Source organism: Sinocyclocheilus grahami, unplaced genomic scaffold, assembly GCF_001515645.1.
Source record: "Sinocyclocheilus grahami isolate Dianchi unplaced genomic scaffold, SAMN03320097.WGS_v1.1 scaffold191.1, whole genome shotgun sequence".
Taxonomy (NCBI): Eukaryota; Metazoa; Chordata; class Actinopteri; order Cypriniformes; family Cyprinidae; genus Sinocyclocheilus; species Sinocyclocheilus grahami.
Genome location: NW_015505370.1, coordinates 958,548 through 976,329, shown reverse-complemented (window position 1 = coordinate 976,329; position 17,782 = coordinate 958,548). Strand labels below are relative to the sequence as shown.

The following is a 17,782-nucleotide window of genomic DNA, read 5'->3' as shown; positions in this document are numbered from 1 at the left end:
GGTGCATATGTTGCACAAATGGACCTTTTCTATAGTGCTTTTGTCATTTTTGACACCATTTACTTCATTGTTTGGAAAACAGCTGCATGAATGTTCTGCTAAATTTCCATGGCATGAAAATTAGTAAGGGATGACAGAATTAAAAATTTTGGATGAAGTATTTCTTTACATTATTTCATAAAATCAACAGATCCACTAAACAGAGAAAGAAACTTAAAAGAGACAAAAGGGGACACACACACACACACACACAAAGATTTGGGAAAAGAGACACTGTATGCTAACTGATATACAGTATTTCTGTATTGGCTGCTGTGGTTTCAGAGTCTTGTTTCCGTATGTGTATCTGTCCCCCATTTACTTACATATGGCAAACAGAGACTGAAAATGAATCTGGCTGTGAATTAAACCAAATCTTGTACCATGTTAGAAGGCTGATCAGCTTAAAAAGTCTTCACAATCCTCTGCGTTGACTCACAAATTGTCTAAGAAGATTTGAATCTAACAGTCTGACTTTTGTGCAAACAAATTTGGACTAACCATAATGAACACATCTTGCATGATTAAAGGAATCTAAAACTTGGAATGTCTTTGATAGGAGATACCCTGTAAAATGTGGAACTAACTTGACAGAAACCCAAGAGCACTTAAATATGTCTGTTACCAATAAAGGCACCATGTTTTCAATGTGACAGCTTGGTAGTGGTTTCTTGGAATAGTTAAGTCTGGATTTCCCACAGCATTAACCACACCGTGTTAGTCTGCAATTACGCTCAAAGAGGGGCAAGTCACTCATACTCAAGATATACGGTCATCAGTGGCACACTATAGATCTTGAATAAATAAAATGAGGCAGATAAATATCACCCCTGTTGGCTCTGAAAGCTAAGATGAGACTGTCATGTTCCTCGCCCTGTAATCAAGGCAGGAAATGGCATTTTGATGTACAGCGAAATGGAAAAAAAGACAGTCAGGTTATTGTTGTGTGAAAAGATGGCAGCTAAATTAAGAAAAAGAATATGTTTCTGGGTTTTTAGAGGTGGTTCGCTGGTAACCAAGACACGTTCGTGAGGCAGCAGGGAGGTTTTCTTCACTTCGGCTGAAATGGATAATGCTGAAGCTCTACTTTGTTCTCAGTGAACAGATGATGAAGAGAGCAGAAGAAAAAGGGAAGGAGAATAAGAGCAGTGGTGCTTGAATGTGTGTTTTATGGCAAGGTTGAAAGAGATTTTAAAAGAGAGAGTTTGAAAGAGAAAGGATCAAAATTCATAAGAGCATCTACAGCCCAAGATATTTAACACAACATCACTATCTGCTGGTCCTTTCATGTGTCATACATAATTAATCAGATGTTGTTTTTTTCCAGTCTAGTACGAGGAAATAACAGAATATTAGGGCTGTTATTTAATTAAAAATTAACCCAATTAATTATATTATAAGTCTTCAACCCTCTTCTGCAAAGTTTATTTTCAACCTGCTTCAGCACACTCAGCACAGACTGGACTGGTGTCTTACCTTAGACCCGCCCTGAGTGAGCTGTCATCAGTCTGCCATTGTTTCACCGCTGGAGCAGATGTAGACAAGAATGAATCCTAAGCGATTGAGGTGTTCTGTTGTTGGATGTAATAATGAACATAGCAGTTGTCATTTACTCCTGATATCTGAGCCGGTAAACTCGCAGTGGATTACATTGTTTCTGAAGGGAATGCGCCCCCGATCTACATAAATGCGTCTATGTTCGTGCGAATCATTCGTGATTCAGCTTCATGTACAGAAGAAGTGTGTATAATGTTTTGTAATGAATCTTTGCAAATCGCCTTTCCTAATAATGTGCTAATTAGCAAGTTTCACGATGAATGTGGCTAAAGTAAACAGTCTCTCTGAGAGCAGCTTGGAAGAGAGGGGCGGGGTCAGTAGAGCTCATTAATATTTAAAGGAAAATGCTACAAAAACGGCTTGATATGAAAATAGCTGCTTTTGACAGGGTAAAAAGGTGTTTTTTGTACACTACTATTGAGAAATTTTAACCAAACTATGTTACAGACTTTTCATTAAGTCCCTAAAGAATCATATAAACTTGGGCATCCTATGACCCCTTTAAGAAACCTTAATTAATGCTGACCTGTAACTTTTCAAGTGATCGTGAAGACCTTGATTAGCTGACTCAGGTGTGTTTAATTAGGGTTGGAGTTGAACTCTGCAGGACAGTGGGTCCTCAGGAGCAGGGTTGAAGACCTATGAATTATATTATGCACTGATAGATTAATCAAATTAATTGCAAATAATCGTATATGTCAATATTTGGAAAAAGCCCTGACATGAAGATAATTTGTATTCATATAACGTTGTGGCAAACAAGTAACCATTGAATAGTGCTAACCCTTTGCATGTTTTATGTCTGTTTATTTTTCTAGCACATTAGTTATTTAAAATATTTAAGTATAAAAAAACTGTGAGTGGTATTTCAAAAAGTAATTCACATTGCAAGAGTGTTGTGGGTGGTTGCCAATGTGCTGCCATGCAGTTGCTAAGATGTTCTGGGTGGTTGCTAGGTGGTTTCTAGAGTGTTCTGTGTGGTTCTATTCTTGTCCTTATACATAGTTCCAATCTCTTCTTTAATGTAAAGGTGCAGACACTTTTTCTGTTGTTCAGCGAACTTTCACGGGCAAAATCCAGTCATTTCAATAGGAATCCACACAATCGGGAATTTTCTGTGAGAGCAAAAGATTTCCCCTCACAGATTTTGCAATGTGTTCAAGTTGGTCAAGCAAAGTTGCACCACTGACCAACAAAAAGCTGCTTTGTTTGAAAGTTAGCTGTAGTTTAAGGCATTATATGACATCCTGTTGTTTCCTAGGATCACTCGGACAATCCTCTGGGAGCTGCTGTGACTTTGGCCCATGAGTTGGGCCATAACTTTGGAATGAACCATGACACTCCAGAGCGAGGATGCGGCTGTAGGATGACTGTAGATCGTGGCGGCTGCATCATGACCCCCTCTACAGGGTGAGTATATGCTATTGAAATGTATTGATAACTCACCAGATTTTACCACTTGACAAATCACAAGTAAATAGTAATGTTTGAAAAAAACAAGATCTAAATAGTCTTTGATAACCTCCTCTCCTACTCCTGAGTGGAGTACCCTGTCTGGATTTGATGTATTAATGCATTGCAGACACATCACTCTACAGCTCAATTAGTCTCCAACGAGCCCTATTATCTGGGGAACGGGGAAATCAAGCTCTCATCATTCATGTACACAAGAGAATAATCAGCCGTTTACCTGAATCTTATTGACTAGGGGTTAATTAGCCGTCTCTCAGTGATGAATTTGCACTACATAGCCATACGTTACCACTGGCGTGAGGCTGGTGTTGGATTGAAACTCAGAAACTTGTAGATAGACGGAAGGCTTGCTTTGTTAGCCGTCACCTGGCGTCTCGTGATAACGCGCTTGTTGGTAATGGTTTTCGGCATGCAGCTGGTCTCAGACTTGGGTAAACACCAGGTTGATAAGGTGAGGATGGCTCATAATGGAAAATTTCCTCTCCTTACACTTATCAGACGATGAACCAGAGTCAGGTGGGATGAGGTCTTTAGATGCGTCGGTGGAATAGAGGAACTGAGTGTGAATCTGCCATCTTTGGTTGCTTAGTTCTGTGGCCAGGTTGTTTTGAGCCAATCACCTCAGTCATAAATGTCATGTGACTAATTATTGTTACTAATGGCAGGAAAATGATGGCTGGTGGCTTTACTAGATTGTGCACAGTTGCAAATCTTTCACTAGTGAGCTGTGACATTACAGTCATTTTTAGTGACATTACAAGTTTTTTTTAAGAGCCCAAAATGTTCAAGAACTGCTAAAAATAATGAAATATTTGTATTTTGCTTACAAAACAATTTATTCAAATATACAGTGTATTATGTCTCACATCTACCAGGCGCTAAACCTTGACACCTTGGTATAATGAAACTGATTCACTGGCAAATCAGATGCATTTTTATCAGTAATGTTTCTTGGCATAGGCAAACTAGGCAGTCGCCTAGGGCACCACCAGCAGGAGGGGGTGCCAATGAGCACACGTACTGGCACTACATTTTAGCAGGGTTGTGATAAAGAGTGGCACGGCCAACCAGAAATATGATTGACACCCCCACTGGATCCCCCAACATCATTGGGCTAGAGTACTGTCAATCTGACAATGCCTGTATGCCATTGGATCAGAGCACTGTCAATTGCTGCCAGATTGTTGCATGCAAAGTTTGCATTTTGAGTGCTCAACGACAATCAATCAATCAATCAATCAACACATATTTATATAGCACATTTAAAACAACACCAGTTGACCAAAGGGCTTTAAATGGCTAAAAATTACTCAAACAAACACAATATCCATCACTGCTCAGTGTCCCAAAAGCTAGGGGCAGCTGTATGCCACAGAGTAAAGGTGTGTTTTCAACATTGATTTAAAACAGTCAAATGAGTCACATGATCTAATGTGCAATGGGAGACTATTCAAAAGATGTGGGGCTGCCACCTTTGGTTTTCAACCGTGATCTGGGAACATGTAAAAACAGACTCTGTCATGATCTTAGAGGTCTAGCAACACAGTGCTGCTGTAACAGACATGAAATGTACTCTGGAGCAAGGCCATGCAAACCTTTAAAAACCGTTATCAAAACTTTATATTAAACTCTAAAATCAACAGGAAGCCAGTGCAGCGAAGCCAGCACTGGAGAAATGCTGGACCATTTCCTTGTGCCAGTCAACAGTCAAGCTGCAGCATTTTGTGCTAGCTGCAGCCATGAGAGCAGATTCTTAGACAACCCTAAATATAATGAGTTGCAATAATCCAATCTGGATGAAGTAAAAGCATGAATCACGGTTTCTATGTCCTCAAAAGACAGAATTCTCTTCAATTTAGCAATAATTCACAATTGATAGAAGCTACTTTTAACAACAGCACTGACCAGCACCATTATATCTATGGATTCTGTCAGTGCTTTGGCAAAGTAACATGTTTTTTTGTTTGTTTTGTTTTTAGCCTTGCAATAAGTTCAAAGACCAATTAAAAATATTGGTACAGTAAAAAAGTGCACAAAATTAGTATTTTGTTAAGGCAGGATTTGTGGCAGTCGAGAAATCACGCTGCAAAATTGGTCCAAAAGGTGTGCTTTTTTGTGCCAATGCATTGTTAAAGGATCAGCGTGGTGTGTGTAATGTTCACATATAAAAATGTAACGGCCAATTAAAAAAATATTGGCTAAATCACAAGATCAATACATCCTATATATTAAACCGCTTTGCTGAATTTAGTGCATCCTTGAGGAAATGTTGAAATGCTGAATTAATTCATTCACTACTAACGGCACTTAATGGAAGCAGCATCATACACATAGAGAGCAGAGCGTCACGTCATTTAAAGGGGAAGTTCATGCGTCAATGAGTAACAAAGGAATAAGTAGCTGGAGTCTGAATTTTTTATGTGACTGATGAAGCTTTTTTATGTAGTTTGGGGTAACAAAGTTTTTTTTATAGGTTTGACTGAAATAATAATTAAAAATGGACACTTTAAATCAACATTTCAAACAACAAAAAAAACTATAAAAGAAAAACACAAAGACAAAAAGTAGTCATTGATAATATCTAAACGTATCTAAATCCAAATGTAATAAAATGTATTGGAGTGGGTGGGCGCCAATTTGGATTTCGTCTAGGGTGTCAAAATGGCTGAAAACTTTGGCTTAGATTTTTTTATGTTTTAGAAGTCTTTTATGCTCAGGAATATATTTTAAATTTTCATTTTATTCCTGTGATGCAAAGAATTTTCAGCATTCATTACTCCAGTCTTCAGTGTCACATGATTCCTCAGAAATCACTCTATTATGCTGATTTGATGCTCAAGAAACATTTCTTATTATTTGTTATTATTATGTTGAAAACTGTTCAGTTGTTATGCTTACATTTTTGTGTAAACCAATATATATTTTTTCAGGATTCTTTGATGAATAGAAAGCTCAAAAGAACGGCATTTATTTGAAATAAAAATATTTTGTTATATTATAAATGTCTTTTACTGCCACGTTCAATGAATGTAAAGTCTCTCTGCTAAATAAACATTAATTTAAAAAAAACACACTTTTGAACCGTAGTAAACACTTGTCACGGAGTCAACAGCCACAGCCAGGCCAGATTCTTCGGCCTCTCCCACTCGTCCACAATCACCCAAATACTGAAGCACTCCACCTGCCGTCACTAATTAGAACTGATATAAAGCCACCATCTCATCACTCCTTCAGTGTCTGGTCTTGTTGTTCACATGTGTGCATCAGCTTACCTGGCTCCTCTCGTTGGATACTTACCAGTTCCTCTTCTGCCGTCTGCTCAATTTTTTAAACTTTTTCAGCCTTAAAATGCAACACTCTTGACACGCATTAACTTCTAGTGCTTTTGAGATATTCCAGGATCAGAACTGTTAAATCTAAAGAAAGGCTGAGGTTTACAGTTTCATTCGTATCGCACAAGTCAGTCACCAGTAATCATCTATCTGCTCTCAGCTGTGACCGGTTTGCAATCTCTCTGCTGTGGCGGTCTTATCTCATAGTGGGGATATTTTTTTTGGACCGCTGCTCAAACCCTGGATGATGGCCATAACAAACATCTCAGGTTACATATGTAACCATGGTTGCCTGAGTAGGGAACGAGACACTGCCTCGACATGACCCGTGTCTGAAGCATACATTCAAAAAAACACCAACAACATGTTGGCCGGCGACAGCCTATGACGTCACTACCGGTGCAACTATAGTATAAATAGGCACCGGGAGAACACATCATCCGCTTCTTCGTCTGAAGCTTGTGTAGGGAAGCTAGAGGACACAGTGTCTCGTTACCTACGCAGGGAACCATGGTTACATACGTAACCTGAGATGTTCCCTTTCAAGAGAACTTTGAACTGCGTCCTCTAGGGGTCGCTATGTGGAACGGTATACCCACGCCACCATGCTGAGGGGAGTGCATGCCAAACCACAGGCAAGCACTAAGTACCAACTCTACCAACGTTTTAAGGGAGTTCACCCTGGGACGTTAGATGGCTGTCAGTGACATTATCCCCTACGGCCAAAGGCCTAAGCTACATACCCCAAAAAATTTACCTGTTAGGGCCAGAACTCCTGGGTCCGGGGTAGAGCTCAAGGCTTGGAATCAGGAATAGATTCCTTTAAGGGGATACGACCTAGTGCCTAGAATCGTACTAGGTCTTGGCCTGTCTCCCAGGGGGCTACCGCTTGCTCTGCTTGAGCTTGCTGATGGAACTGTCTCAACAGACCCCTAGTAGCAACACCCTGTTAAAGTAGGTATCCTGAGGATACATAGGTGGAGTGGTGCCCAAGGTGGAACCGGGGCCTAACGGACTCAAGAAAGGGCACGAAGCCACCGCGCGTAGTCGCTACCATACAGGATTTTAGAAAGAACATAAAATGCTTAATATGCAAACTTACCACAGTGTGAATTTTAGAAAGTGCGCAGGGACTTTGCGTGCACACTTACATAACATGGATTTAAAGATACCATTCTAAAGGGCCCTCATGGCACTCTGAAAGAGCAGCCCATAAATGGAAATGGTGCATCCCAAGAACAATATGTTTGAGAAGTCATCAACTCAATCTATGGTATAATGCTGGAATGTCTAGCTGTAAGTTACCTAGCTGAGGGAGCATAACACCCAGCTCTTAGCCGAGAGGGAGGCTCGACCTACAGCCTGTTCATTACCATTCATCACTGCAAAAGTCGAGAACCTGGTTCTGAGTCCAGCAGAGGGGGTACTTACCAAGGACCTACCCTAGAAAAGGACATTTTATATTTTAAAAATGGATCGTACTCACCCCCCCATGGTTCCCGCGCAGGAGCCCCGTTCAAGAAGCGAAGCCCAAAGAAGCCTCTAGTCCGGACCATCAGTAAGGTGGTTACCATGTAAGACACAGAACCAACCGAAAACATCATCAGGTCCAGCATAGGAGACTGCAATGCAGGCGCAGGAGGTTCCTACCTAACCTCGGTCAGGTGGAGATGATGGTGGTTACAGGGGAATTAGGAAGGGGAAGATTAGGGCAGATGTTAAACCCCCCGAGGGAGATGAGCAGATGTTCAGGTATCACTCTGGTCTGGACGAGAATGTTGGGGACACCTCGTCTGGATCACCTCCCTCAGGTCTTGCCTACCTCCCTTTGATTCCTCCTAGCCCTACCCACAGGTGGGGGAGGAGCGCGAGCCACAACACCAGCCTTCTGTGCTCGTCTCTGATCCTCTGACCGAGACGGGCCTGGACCCCTGGGTTGTTCGGTCTCAGACCTGGACCTTTGGGGAATGAAGGTTTTGAAGGCTGCTGAGCACACCTTCGCCTCCCTGAACTTCTCAACCACCGTCTCGACGGAGGTACCAAAATGTTCGGAAGGCGAAACCAGAGCATCGAGGAGAAAGCTCCTCTCTTTCTTCCCGATATCTGCCAGGTTCACCCACAGATGTCTCTCCGTTACCACCATGGCCGCCATAGATCTGCCCATAGCAGAGGCGGCCTGCTTAGTAGCACGGAGAGCAAGATCCGTGGTGCGGCGCAACTCAGCTACCTCATCAGGAGGAAGGCCTTCCCCTTTATCCAGGTCTTTCAGTAGAGCAGCCTGATACACCTCAAGCACTGCCATCGTGTGCAACGAGGCGACAGCCTGACCTGCTGCTGCGTATGCCCTGTCATTTAAGCGAGATGTATCCTGAAGGGACTTAGATGGCAAGGAGGGAGTCTTGAGAGAGGATTTCTCACCCATAGAAAGATAGCTAGCCAGCATCTTCTCATTTCGTGCATCCCGTCGATGTTGGCATAACTCGTATGCTGGAACCGATGGATGCATCAAGAAAACGGCCTCTTTCATTCCTTCTCGACCTCCGTATGGAGATCAGGGAGAAAAGGAAGACAAACCTGAGCTGGGGGGCTATGGTCAGACAGATAGCGCTCGTCGAGGCGACCTCGCAGCGCCACCTTCCTGGCCCGCATCCACGGCAAGTCAAGCCTCATCGTGGCGCGATCCATAACCTCCAGTAGCTCATCATACGCAGGGCAGGAGGATTGGGAGGGCTCAGTCTCAACTTCTTCGCCCTCCTTAGACGACATCTGCTCTTTCTGGGCCAAACCCAGCAGAGCACTGGCCGCTGGATCAAACGATGTTAGGGAAATCACATCATCCTCCAGCAGCTCACCCTCGTCCACAACCGACGAGCGTGAGAGGGAAAGCCCTTCCTTAAACTCATTGGCCAGATCTGCCTGCAATTCCCCACGACCTCATTATCCTCCGTGCCTCAGCAGCGGTGGGTCCTGAACCGCGGGGAGCAGACGGCTGCCCCTCCTTCCTCGAAAAGAGAAACAGATGAGAGCGGAGCTTTTTCCATTGAAAAACGCTCTCAGTGAACGCAGATTGCACCCTCAAGAACATCGCGTGCGTGCTTTTTCGCCCAAACAGAAGACGCAAAGATCATGTGTGTCATCAGGTGTCAAATAACGAAGACACGGATCCACACATCTCCTAAACGTCTTGCTAGTGCTCGCCATAATAAGGGAAGAAAGATCGCTCTTACCACCGGAATGCACACTTCAAACAAAACAGTCACTGAAGATGAAGAAGAGGATGATGTTCTCTCAACGCCTATTTATACTATAGTCGTACCGGTAGTGACGTCATAGGCTGTTGCCGGCCAACATGTTGTTGGTGTTTTTTGATTGTATGCTTCAGACACGGGTCACGTCAAGGCATTCCCCATAGCGACCCCTAGAGGACGCAGTTCGTAGTTCCCTTGAAATAGAACAGCAGAACCCTATTCTCCCATTATTTGTTCATATGACAAGACAACATGCTGGGAAGAAACCTCCCTGGGCTTTTAAATGCTACTTTAGGGGGGGAAAAGTCAGGAGAGATGTTTTGTCATCTATTTTAGCCGCAGGTACCGAGGGGAGGTTGACATCATTTTTCCTTTAAAGATTCATAGCTTTAAATTCTCCAGCAGCGCAATGGATGAATACTTAAACGGACATGGTGCTTCTGTAAAAAGAAGGTGCTTTTAAAAGAATGCTGGAGTGCCAAAGCTTGTCCCCACTTTTCAAAATAGCCCCTCACACATTGTCCATTGCAGCGTCATTCAAAGGTTTTGAGGTCACAGTTTAGCTGGAGTTTGGTGTCTACTTCTGATAAGTTTATGTAGGGTTGTAAGTCTCAAGTGTTTGTTTTGTATTGTTTTAGGGGCAGTGCACATTAGTTTGTTGTATCAGATAAGCTGTGTACTATTGCAGAGTCAGGAAAATGCTGGCCTATTTTTCGCTTCCCATGGGAGAATCAGACTTCCTTCGTTTATTCAACCCTAAAGGCCGAAACTCACGGACACATGCTGTCTCAAAGACACTAAAACAGATCAACTGTGTGCAAATATTCTACAAGCTCATACATAGACAAAAAAAATCACTTTCTTAATGTTTTGGTCCTGTGTTAAGGATTTTGATCGACTTTTACTGAAGAACAAGATCAATGTACTTTTGAATCAGACCTACTATTGATGATTTTTTTTTTTTCAGAGAATATAAACTATTGTTCAGAAATTTGGTTTAAATAGGATATTTGTTTTTTTATTCAGCAAGGATGTATTCATTTAATAAAGTTTATAGTAAAGACAGTTGTTATGAAAGATTTAATATAAATGCTGTTCTTTTGACCTATAATCAAAGTTTCCATAGAAATATTAAGCATCACAACTTTTTTTTAACATTGGCAATAATAAGATATGTTTTTGAGCATCAAATCAGCATATTAAATACTGATTAAGAAAATCATTATTAGCAGTCAAAAATGATTCAGATAACACATTCTCAATTTTCATTTTCTCTATGTTTGATCCTTTGTTTCCATGCTGTTTTCACTGGCTAAATAAACCTCCTGCAAGTTGGCTTTAACAAGGCACACAAACTGGCTCTGATTTATTCAGTTCCTCAAAACCCTTTTCCTGCTGTTGCTGGATGTGTTGTGCTGTTCTCACTCTGCAGTGATCTATTTTAAAGTTCAAACATGAGAAATTCATGATCTTGCATGCATTGTTTTTTGTCTTTTTGACAGCTGCTGTGAGCTCTCAGCACCAGTGTCCTACCTGCAGTGTTAAACGAACAACATACAGTCTGAGAGATTCAGAGCTGGAAACTCAACAGAATTGCAAAGACCATTGCAAATGAGAATGAATAAGATCGACTGACAGACAAGACAAAACACAGAATTATGCAGAGACAAAGTTAGAAATTAAGAGAACAGGCTAAATAACTACCATAGCATAAACCGGATGTTATTGTCCTCTTCTTAATATTTTCACCCAAATACAATAGCCAACATTTGCGCCAAACAACAGTTTGAGGAAGAAATAAAGCACTTGTTTGAAAATTAATGGAGGAAATTGCAATACTGAACACAGAGGCTCTAAGAAAAAGAAGTTGTGCCTTTTGATTTAAAGAGCTAATCAGACTTCTTTACTTATGTCCATGTATAAATAAAACATCCACCTAGATAAACCTCAGGCTGTAGACTTCCACACTCTGCTTGCCTCTTTTGATCTCAACCGAGTGTCAGCTACTGCTACTCACAAATCAGGCAACAGACTGGACCTTATTTACACACGACACTGCTCCACTGATCATGTACTGGTTACTCCACTGCACACCTCGGATCACTTCCTCCTCACTCTTAACCTCAACATGGTTCCTGACACAACACATACCCCTCCACATGTCATCTTTCGACGTAAGCCATGCTCACTCTCACCCTCCCGGCTATCTGCTATGGTTTCATCTTCGCTTCTTTCCCCTAAACCAGTGGTTCTCAACCCACGGCCCGTCACGAATTAAAATGCGGCCCACCATGCTGAACACAATTTAAATAACTTTCCGTTTTAAAATTCATTTGAGTTTTTACATTAATTTAAAATTGTACTAAACAAATATAAGCTATAATGTTTTAGTTATGTAAAATAATTTTGTTTTTCATATTATTTTCAGACATAAGCAGACCTGTAGGCTACTCACGTAATTAACGTTTTGCATTTAACGAACACTTACAAGCGCACACTTTGGCAGAATTCAATTCAAATAGTCATCAGCAGCCATTAGTTCGGTAAAATTAAGCATCAGAATGGACAAATGTGTTATTAATGGAGAAAAACTTAATGTGGAAAATGCTAGCAAAGGAACACATAAAAACAAGAATAGTCGCATCTGTAAGCAGTGAAGGTGGGAGAGTTCTGGAATTTCGGTTTGCCCCGCCACTCACTTGAAGATGTTTAAAAGGAAACACCCATACTACGCAACAATCATCCTTAATTGCAGAAATGTGGCAAAACATCTCTGGAGAGAACCTCAGATTATTAAATTTGAAAGTGTTTTACATATGTGGATCAACATAGGCTACATTGGTGAACGCACATTTTCTGCAATGTTGCGAGTCAAGTCACGCTTCTGTGCGCGTCTTACAGACCGCAACTTACAATCGCAACTTCATTGTGCTGTAACTCCTTTCGAGCAGAATTTCACAAAATTTGTCAGCTCCCGACAACATCAGGTGTTTTATTAATGGTGAGTATAATTATTTATTTTAATGAATGTAATTGATTAGATATTATATTTAAGCTATAATATATAATCTGGTTGGTTTGTATTGGTGACGTAATATGTAAATGATATGCGTGCGGCCCGTGAGACTTGCACTTGGACCATAGTGCGGCCCAGTGGAAAAAAAGGTTGAGAACCACTGCCCTAAACTGTTAGCATCTTTTGATGCTAACAGTGCTGCTGATACTTTCTGCTCCACTCTTACATCTTTAGACACTCTCTGCCCCTTGTCTTCCAGACCAGCCCGTACCACCCCTTCTGCCCTTGGTTATCTGATGTTCTCTGTGAACATCGTTCTAAGCTCAGGGCTGCTGAATGGGTGTGGCGCAAATCCAAAAATCCTACTGACCTTAATGTGTAACGGTCACTCCTCTCTTCCTTCTCTGCTAATGTATCCACTGCTAAAAGGACATACTACCATAACAAAATTAACAATTCGTCTAACTCTGCACAAAATCACTTTTACGGACTTTTAAATTAAATGTTCCCTCCTGGTGGAATGACTTGCCCAACTCAATTCGAGCAGCTGAGTCCTTAGCCATCTTCAAGAATCAGCTAAAAACACATCTCTTCCATCTTTATTTGACCCTCTAACTCTAGCACTCTCTATTCTTAAAAAAAACTAACACTTGCTTTCTAACCCTTTTGTACTGTATCTGTTTTCTTTTCATTTATTATACAATTTAACAAAAGCAAAAAAGACCTCTAACACTAGCTTGCTCTATTCTTTTTCTATTCTATCTTTTTTCTTTTTATTTATTATATTATTAAAAAAAAAACCTTGCTATGTGTACTGCATTAAGCTAACTGAGACTTGTCATAGCACTTGTATATCATTACTCTTTTGTTGATTTTGATTGCTTCCATTGTCCTCATTTGTAAGTCGCTTTGGGTAAAAACGTCTGCTAAATGACTAAATGTAATGTAAATGTATAAATCAGATTTTTTTTAAAAAGCAATATTCATTGTGGAGTCAATTTTGAACCCCACTGTATGTTATTTTGTTTCCTCAATCATTTAGACAGGAGCAGTACATGTAAAAATGGGATTTCCTGTCAGGGATGCAACCAGGATGACCGCAAGGTGGACTAACTTACTCTTAAAAGTCACCAAAGTGCAAGTACAGCGTATATCTTAACTTGAGGTATGAAGCTTTCAGCAGGAGGTTAAACGTTGTGATTTAACAATTTTTTTTTAATTTTTTTTTTAGACTGCTTACCTCACAAATCTCTGCCTGTTTCTTCACTACAGAGCAAATGAGTGAAGTTGCCCATAATGTCAAGCATGCCAGGTGGCCTTTTGGAAAGAGCACATCAGATGCTATCGCTTAATGGGTATCACTTTCACCTTTTATTGTGGCGGCCGCACACCGAATCCCAGGCAGAGCTGTTATCTTCTAAACGACAGGCAGCACAATAGAGTCCGACATCAAATCAGTTTGCGTTGCTGGAGGAGGCTGATTAAATGACATTAATTTCCTCATTCCACACCTATTGCTTACAGCATAAAAGCTCTAATAGATCAAAGTCAGAATGGCGGCTTGAAAAAGTCTAGATGCAAATGATTTTGAATTGCCGCTTTTTTGGAGCACTTAGAAAATATCTGGGCAAGTTACTGCAGATGATTTTGTGTGTGTGTGATCTGGTACAGTATATACTGTATGGTTTGAGGACACAAATGTGTATAATGACAGGTACTCCAACATAAACATGGTTTATGAGGACACTTACTGTGTCCCCTAAACCAAAAGGCTTAAAAAAACTTACTAAACAGTGTTTTTTGAAATTTAAAAATTGCCAGAAGTTTCCAGTGAGGGGTGTCAACGTGTGTGTCTGTTCACAAAGAGCAAGAATGTGTTTAAATATGTAATTTAGAAGTAATGGACTCAGTGAAGGCTCTTTGGAAAAAGTGCCCGTAGCAATATTTTTGCGAATTCATGCGTTGCTTCTTACATGTTTCGCAACACTTTCAAAGTGAAATGCCCAGTGAGTAGCACTAAAAGTGAGTTCAGTTTTATCCTAAACAGATGAAAATTATTCTGGCAGCGTTTTATTACTTTAGTTGTCCATATTGCTACAGTTCGGAAATTAAAATAGTGTACCACCTACAAAAAAAACCTTCCCTGAGCCTAACCGATAATGTAAACAAAAGCAAACATTTACTGAAGCAACCATGCCATTTTAGTTTGGTTCTTTGAACTCTTTTATTGTTACTCGCATTTAACAGAACTCATACCCGATTGCTCTGCATTGCAAATGTAATGTTGTACCAGGGGAGCTACCGAGCATGTTTACTATGTCAGAAAACCATACATAATGAGCTGGTTATGGGATGCGAACCCAAAATGTTTTAGATTACAAATCATGCTCTATGGTAAAAGTGGTAAAAGTAGTACCATTCAAGGAAGCTTTAGAAAAGATAAGTCTTCAATCAATAATCTGCTCCGTAATCATATTTTGTGTAAACAGGAATAAACCTTGTTGGTGTTTTACTGCCACAAGTGTTCATTTCAGCTGGAAACAGCCATGAATTGTCTGTATTGGTATGTTTCTGGAGTTTTGTAAAAATGTTTTTTCCAATCAGCCTGTGTTGAGTAGGTTTCCAAAGTGTTTTCTTTAAACACATTGTCATGCATGGGTGTGTGTATTATGATATCATCGTCATGGTTTGACCGGCTGCTCTGACATCTCCCGAAGTGAAATCTGAATGTCTTGAATACTGTGACATACTGTAGAGAGGTTCACGCTAACAGTGCCCAGAAGATTGCTCAGGAATCAGGAATGCTCTGTTGTTTCCAGGAATACTTGGGTAACACGCAAGCTCAGCTGAAACAATACTCATTAGGGTGTGTTTCTGTGTATGTGAACACTAGTGATGGGAAGTCCGGTTCTTTCGGACAGTTCATTTCAATGAACCAGTTAAAAAAAATGGCTAAACAGTTCTTTTACGCCCGAACGTAATGATGTCATTCGTGATGACTTAATGACTATCGTCCCGGGCCGGGATGAAAATACACTCAACACATTCAAATATATAAATTCAGTAATCATAACTTCAGTCAGTTAAAACCAATTAAGTTTTGCAACTAAGCACCCAAGTACAGGTACAGGCAGTGATGTGAAAACAAGGATGTTTTACAAGTCTTGAAGTTATAAAGTGAATAAATTAGTCTTCATCAGCACAGAAATCATGATCCACTTACTACGCATAATCCATTCCGATGTATTTGTTACTAAATAAACTTGCGTTTCACCAGATTGGCCCCCTCATTCAAGTCCTCAGCTTACCTGCGCTCATAGCATCAGCTGTCCAAAATAACTAGTTTGGTTCAGACAGTGCTGTGTCACAGTCAGTCATAGGTAGTTATGTACTGTTTGGTAGCTTCACGCTTAATCACGCATGCGCAGTATCATCAGCTCATTGATTCTAAAAAAAAAAAAACATTCTCGGTTCAGTGTACTGGTGATCCGAAAACCATTGCAACTGATTCTTGACTCTGGAATGAGATCGAGAATCGAGAACCACAAGAGTGATTCAAAAGGAGAATTGTTTGTTTAATACAAATTCAATTTGTGAATGTGTCATCATTAACTATAATTACAGTACAGGTATTTCATAAATCATCCCTTGTTTCCTATTAAACATACTGTCTCAATTATTATGGTCCAACATCCCTTCCTAGATCATAAAAGCCCTTTTAGCCTATAACCTAACATAATCCTTAACTGAACACACAAAGTCCTTTAAGACACACAGATACATTCATCTTAAAAAATAAATAAATAAATAAAATAGTGTTTCTTTTGCTCCATCAGTTGTTTCAAAACCGTAATGCTGCCAAGCCAAACACATCCTCGTACAGTGATGACCGTCATAAACATTCAGTCATTAAGTCATAAATATATTTCCAATATGTTTTATACTATCATACTTTCTGATGTTTAACAAAATACTAGACTATCATGCTTTTTTGTCCTCTTGAAAAATTACACACGTGCAGTATCATCAGCTCATCGGTTCTCTGTTTGAAAAGAAACCGTTCTCGGTTGAGTGTCCTGGTGATCCAAAAACTGTTGCATCCGATTCTTGATTCGAGAACAAGAACCGCTAACAGTGGGCGTGTACGTTCATTAGTACACGGCATGCTGCACGCACGCTCAGAATATCAGCTGCTCTGCTCGTGCTCATCATCAGTTTTTTATTTGTTATTTTCATAGCAGTTCAGTCAGTGCACTGTTGGAGTAACTGAATAACTCTGGGATATTGGTTTATTTCGAGTCAGAGGGAGTGTCAGGCACATAAAAAAAGTGAATAACTTAAGTAATTTGTGGATTAGTGCTAACTGGAGACACGAACCGTTTCAAACTATTTTCGTTCGCAAAACGGACATCACTAGTGAACACCCTCAATGATCTAAAACAACAAGTGAGCCATATGCATCTCGTGCAAATGGACCCTAAGTGCACTTCCAGTCAAAAGAGCAGGGTTTGATATTTTAAGTTGGTCACCAGTATGTTGGGTTTTTAAAGGGATAGTTCACCCAAAAAGCAAAATTCTGTCATTTACCTGCCTGGTCTTTTTAACATGTCTGTTTTGCTTTTAATGATGTTTTATTAACAAGGTTCGGGAGGAGCACGATCAGATAATCAGTCTGGCCCAGGTGGAGCTCGTCAGCTAATCACCTTAACAAGCACATACGTGTGTGTGTGTGTATATATACAGCCAACTTACCTCAGTTCCACAAAAGTTTTCCAGCATTCGGTTTTGCTCCTTGAGCCATTATATCACAGACTATATCACAAACTTTTTCCGTATGACGGCGAGACCTGTACTGGGGATCTTTCGTATCCTTGGTCGCAATCTGCCGGCCCTAGGCTCACTCCTTTTCCGCCAGTCACCGCCACTGAGCTTCATCGCGGCCGTCGCTCTGCTCGACCAGCCACACGCTCTCCACAACACCGAGGCTTAACCTCACCTCCACCGGCGAGACTTCCCCGACATCCTCGTATCATTCGGCCATGCCAATATATCCTCCGATCGGAAAGTGAATGGTATTTAAGGCGGAAGCAAACGCAGAATTTTTTTTTTTTTTCCAT

The 17,782-nt window shown here is 40.7% G+C and overlaps 1 protein-coding gene across 1 annotated transcript in view; it reads left to right on the top strand.

Moving 5' to 3' along the window:
• The window catches only part of LOC107594792 (disintegrin and metalloproteinase domain-containing protein 12-like), a 144,420-nt gene that overhangs the window by 91,053 nt on the left and 35,585 nt on the right, over positions 1-17,782 (top strand). The window contains exon 11 of the mRNA XM_016284968.1: positions 2,858-3,006. Coding sequence (XP_016140454.1) covers positions 2,858-3,006 — 149 coding nt within the window. The remainder of the gene's footprint in view (positions 1-2,857; positions 3,007-17,782) is intronic.